We start from the raw sequence: 6,000 nt of genomic DNA, 5'->3' as shown, positions 1-6,000 counted from the left end.
AAAGTGGGTGGGAAGATAGGGTTTGAATTGGGTTTAGCAGCTCTCAATAATAAATGAGAACCCTAGCCATTAATTGAGCTTATTATCTCACCATGGCAAGTTTTTTAACATGAAAACATAGTCAAAGACGTAAGTTTTTCTAAATATTCTAATGAAATTGAGTAGATATCAACTTTTCTATAAAAAGTATAAACAATGGAGTATTTTCTCAAATTGCTTTTGATTATATGGACTATAAAATCATCTAATATCATGCTCTCAAAATATGTGAAAATAGATGGAAGTCAATATTATTATTTTTTTAGTTTTAAATATTGTTGGAATATGCTAGAATCCAGAATGAAACTAGAACAAATCTGTGTAAAAATTTCAAGTCTAGTAATATATATAAAAGCTTTATATAAACGAGGTAGGAAAATAAATTATTGTTGTGGGGCTAAAGATCTTATCAAAAACAATGTTCTGTCCAACAAAATCTACGGGCTCGTCTTTTCTGGGACCCTCCCAAGATTTTCTGACACTTAATTCTCTCTATATAACCTCCGGCTCGCCTTCACCTAAAGCCCCCCCTTCCATCCCTCTCTCAATCTCAACACACACCCAGCAAAATTTGGCCAGTTAATCTACCTTCATTTTATTTTTGGTCAATCATAATATATCTTGAATTTCTTTTTTTCAGTTTTTAACCAATTGGTCCCTAAAACTGTAATTGAGCTTTTAGCTCTTTTCTTTTTTTCTAACTCCAGCTGAGAAAATGGAGGGTCAGAGTGGTAGAAAACAAGGTTCTACGTCTCCATGCGCAGCATGCAAACTTCTGCGAAGGAGATGTGCTCAGGATTGTGTTTTTGCTCCTTATTTTCCAGCTGACCAGCCCCAGAAGTTTGCCAGTGTCCACAAGGTTTTTGGTGCTAGCAATGTCAATAAGATGCTACAGGTTCAACTCTCTCTACTCTATAAGTACGTACTTGATTAGTTTGTGCAATATATACGTAGCATTATTCTTTAGGGCTTATGTGATCTTACCAGATTCATGACATACTGTTAACATCTCAATCTAAATTGTACATTCAAATAAAAGATTGTTCTACCAAAAAGGTCTAGTCAAGAGTAAGACAATATAATGCCTTTGAGGTATCAGTGGTGAGGGAGAATGATGAAATGTATTAGGGTTATGACAGGTTAATATGGTTAAACCATTTCAATGTAATTTCAAACTGTCCGGTAGGATACCATTTCTCTTATTGTGCATATTGAAGTAAAGAATAGATGGAATTACGGCTTTGGATAGTTATAGTAAACTTCTAATTAACATAAATTAAGGCAGTACTATTACCCCAATCAAATATTTTTATGAAATTATTTTGAGAATGCTTTGAGGAAGGCTATGTTTAGGTAAGAGATTTCAAAGTCTGAGGGATTAGAAATCCCTTCATAAGCATCAGACTGCAAATCCCTACTTGGGAGGAGTCGATTACAAAATCCATCTCACATGTCTTATTCACGAAGGACAGTTTTAATCATTCCTATCTAACATTTTATGATCCATTCCTTGATAACTTGACTCTATTTCCTTGGGACTTCTGGAAATTCCTCACTTAAATCTAACCTGTTTCTCTTCAAGGCCGTCAACTCTAAATAAAAGAAAGTGACTTGGGAAGGACATTGCAACATGTCTTGTCTTAGTTAATTTCTTGTTCTTGTCATTAGAACAATTGTAGCATGGATGTGGGGCGAGTTGAGGATTAAATGGAGTAATATACCCAAAAGGCATAAAATATACTAAGATTCAGTTTTAGGAGATAAAAACAATGTTTGAGTTGTTGGCCATAGATTACATGAGGTGGTTACTTCTAGCTATCATCTCTCAGCTGAAGAGATGGCTTTATTAAGTTATGATCCACGCTATTTAATGTTTAAAAGCATCCACATCACACTTCATCAAATCCTTAATTGTTATAAAATCTAAACATATATATGTATATGTATGTGTGTGACCCGGCCCGACCCGCGCGCATGTAAAAACACTTTGATTCTATCTTTTGTTGGTGTCTTATAATGATGAAACCCATATTATAGGTAGCTAGCATGTGGCAAGGAAAAAACATGCATGCCTTAGTTTGTCCAAAGGAAAAGAAACAAAAAGGAAAAGTAGTCATTCTAACAAAGAACTAAATTATCTCTAAAAACTCTAATTGATAAGATGTTGGCTAATTGATACCACAGTTGGAAAGTAGGGTCTTATGAAACAATTTTCTTCTTTCACTCAAAAGGAAAAATGAAAATGATGATGTAGACCACGCATGTTGTAAGGATCATCGTGTAATTCTTGAAAGCGTTTCCCTATTTGTGAGCTTTTGCAATATTAAACAATTTCTCAGCTGTTAAACTAGTTGATTTTTCAATGTATCTAGAAATATAAAGTAGTGCTACACTTATCATTTAGTTGCATCATCACTTGTATCATCTTTTTAACAGAGGACACACCAACGCATGCAAGTCTCATCTCTATTAGAGAGATGGTACAAGTGATGATACAAATAGATGATAAATATATATAGATTATACAAATAAATAGTAATTGTAGCGTTACTCTTTTGAGAAATATATGTATACATTTGACACAGTCCGAACCAATTAAATAGCCACGTAGGCCATGAGTCAAACTGTGCTAGTCAATATCGTGTGGTTACAAAGCCATAAATAAAGTAACTAATATGTGACAATTAAAATTTTTAGGTTCAACTAAAAATCCAGCAGAATCTCCCTTACAAATACAATAATACCAAATAAAATCTAGCAGGAAAACACAGTTAAAACTCAACTTCGCCGAAGGGCACACCAAAGGGTTTATCCCTTTTATTACCTGTCACATAAGTTCATAGCACAGAAGTAGTAAAGCAACAATATACACAAGTAGTCATGCAATGTGCAAGAGTAACCGTAAATTAGTTCATTTATTACTACAACTAAGACAAAAGGCAGAGAGTATGATCACCCTACTCTGTAAGAGAGTATACGACTAGTCCAACTAGGTCTCATGAGAGGCAAAAATAAAGTGTGAGAGAATCATAATCAATCATCAAGTCAAAATCTTTTCGAACATATATATACTAACCTTCATTTTAGAAAACTTGTATAGTTTAAAACTAAGGAAAACTAAGGAAAATAGCTTGAAAACTTTGAGTTTTAACAATAAGGACAAAGTCAAGGGTAAAGTGAATGGTACAAGGTTTGACTTTATAGTGTAAAAATGTGGTTTTTCGTTAAAGTGAACAATACCGCAGACTTTTCGTTAAAACTTCCTTAAAACTATGTACTAGTATCTACTATGTAATAGTTGAAAAAGACATGTTAGTCACAAATCAAAAATCATACCTGAGGAACTACAATATTAACAACATCTACTAGTGCGAGTACATGCACATGTGTGCACGGTGTCTAACTTTGTAATACTAGCATCCACTGACTATTTATCACACTAGCGTCTACTAGTGAATCTACCATCTACTAGAAAATATAACGCATGCAAATATTGTACGGTAGATAAACTATACTCCATGTTTAACAGACCATATGTTGAAAATAAATAGAATATAAATATAAATAACATTTTAATATCATCTAATCATCGCAATCCAAAATCTAGCCTCATCTAAGACAAATATCAGAGGCATGCAAGTTTTATTAAAACATGTTCGTCAAAATATTTAAGAAGAGATCTACTTACAAAGATTCCGATCAATCCTCCTCAACATGTGGCTTCTCTTTGTTTATCTTAGAGGAACTCGCACCTGTATCAATATATTGGCTCCATCCAAGGAAAAATCTAATTTTGGTGGGTTGTGTTGCTATCATGCTATTATTTTATTTGAAACTTTATCAAACAAATTGATACTTTGTTACTATTTTAGGAAGAAAAATATTCAAAAAAGCTAAAAGTATGTTCTTCCAATTCTTTCCTCTACCTTTACCCGGTTATTGTGGTTAAATACAGTTGAAAACCGCCGGTTGTTATTTACATTTTCAATGTCCCAACCTATTTCTCAAATAACTTTAGACCCAAATGCTACATAAAGATGCTCCAAATTTCCTTAAGGAAAAGGAAATTCGGCTGTCTGCGTAAGTATTCTATTGGCCAGTTTGCTTTATTATGGCTAGATAAAGACAAAATAGATATCATATAGTCCAAAAAAGATGTTGACCCCCACGTTAAGTAAAAGTTCTTGAACATTGTAAGGTTTCAATAAAATATAGAATATAAATATAAAATATAGAACATAAATATTACACTACCATGATGTCACGATGACATCTATTAATTTAAACATGTAAAATGCCCATGACTGTTAATCTCATTCATCACATCACATTCTTATTTTACACACTTTAGCAAGTAAAACCATGCATAAAAGATTAAAGATAAAAACTAGGGTTACAAAACCAAATCAAATCAAAGTTAAAACTAAATGATATATTAAAGATAATAGTTAGTAACTATTATTGCATAATATATATATATAATAGTTGGTTTTGGATATCAATACCATACCAAATATCTTTGGTTCGATACCATTACTGTTTGGCACAAATAATTGACACAAAATTAGTATGGTAATGTTATGGGTAAGGTAGAATGGCAAAAAATTATTAAGTGTCTCATACAAACCGGTTGGAGTGTGAAAATAACTCCATTGAATTGATTCCTTTTGTTGATTTTCTTCTCTAACTTTCATGATCGATCACTTAATCCACAAAATCAGGCCAGTGATATGGCTTAGAGGACTTTAACTTTTTCATCGTCAAACTTTATATTTCCCAATAAGATCAGATCAATTCTTCTTCCTTTCTTTTTTCATTTTCTCAAGTGCTTGTCTACACAAATATTAGTACTTCATAGAAAGAGCTAGGGCTTGCGGCACAAGAAGGAAGATTAGGGTTTGTAAGGGGATAAGGTGCGGCACAGGAAAGAAACCTAGGTTTTAGTAAAGAACTGATACCATGTAGAAATATTGAATTGAATTGATTGATTGATCTCAGAAGGTAATAAACTCCTTTATACATACATCACAGGCCTTAGACTTCAAAGATTAGGATTCTTAGAAAATAGAAAAGCTAAATTTACATCTAATTACAATACTTATGAAAAAAAAAATACTAACTAGGGTTTTATTCTATCACGTCTACTTTACCATTATTAAGTGAAGTTTCAATGGGTATTACTTAATTAGGAATTACCAGAGCACCAACGCAGTGATGCAGTGAGTTCCATGGTGTATGAAGCAAATGCAAGAGTCCGGGATCCTGTGTACGGTTGTGTTGGAGCAATATCATCTTTACAACAACAAATCGACGCACTCCAAACCCAATTGGCCATTGCAAAAGCTGAAGTGGTGCACATGAGAATGGGCCAATTCCCTACTACCACTACTATTGCTTCAACGACTGCTTGCTCACCAGACCAAAATATGGCACCTGATAATCCTCATCATCACCATTATCATCGCAGTCATCAGACGGCTACCACCAAGTCCTTTTTTTCCATGGACATGGCGGCCGATCAGGCCAACATGGGAGAGTCTTTGTGGTCATGCTAGCTCTACCTACTTGAATTTGCATGCCTCTATGCCACTTTGATTAGTTAATCTGTTTTGCTATAATATTTTATATGTCGGCTAGCTCCTCTTTAGTTATAGTACGTACCTCTTTTTTTTGTTTTTGTTTTATTTTTATATCTTTTACTTTCTTATGTAGTGCATTTCTCTCTCTACTTGACCGGGGATGCTATAATGATTAATTAGCTGACCATATTGTAAATATGTCTAAACTTTGTAAGTATGAGTTTTTACTTTAAATATTGTTAATACATATGGTGAAATTCTTGATGTGATGAATGCTACAATTTACTTTGTGTTATATGATGTTACGTTGTATATAGTTCACTTGTGTCATAAAATATCTATTATTTATCAAAAATACAATTTAAAATATAAATATTAACAT

At 33.2% G+C, this 6,000-nt stretch overlaps 1 protein-coding gene across 1 annotated transcript; it reads left to right on the top strand.

Annotated features, from left to right (window-relative positions):
• Positions 1–550: 550 nt before the first annotated feature.
• LOC137726994 (LOB domain-containing protein 4) lies at positions 551–5,882 on the top strand. Its single transcript, XM_068465947.2, has 2 exons — positions 551–934; positions 5,229–5,882. Exons 1-2 carry the CDS (start codon positions 755–757, stop codon positions 5,592–5,594), a joined length of 546 nt encoding a protein of 181 aa, XP_068322048.2. The 5' UTR covers positions 551–754; the 3' UTR covers positions 5,595–5,882.
• Positions 5,883–6,000: the final 118 nt, after the last annotated feature.

Source organism: Pyrus communis, chromosome 5 (genome assembly GCF_041283825.1).
Source record: "Pyrus communis isolate YQ-2024b chromosome 5, ASM4128382v1, whole genome shotgun sequence".
NCBI classification, from domain to species: Eukaryota; Viridiplantae; Streptophyta; class Magnoliopsida; order Rosales; family Rosaceae; genus Pyrus; species Pyrus communis.
The sequence above is the reverse complement of the archived record's forward strand: the minus strand, read 5'-3'. Positions and strand labels throughout refer to the sequence as shown.

What these genes read in the sequence shown, in the direction of transcription:
- LOC137726994 (XM_068465947.2), top strand. Translation starts at nt 755, where the DNA reads ATGGAGGGTCAGAGTGGTAGAAAACAAGGTTCTACGTCTCCATGCGCA. An exon ending in ATGTCAATAAGATGCTACAG is followed by an intron (nt 935 to 5,228) that starts GTTCAACTCTCT and finishes TTACTTAATTAG; the next exon opens with GAATTACCAGAGCACCAACG.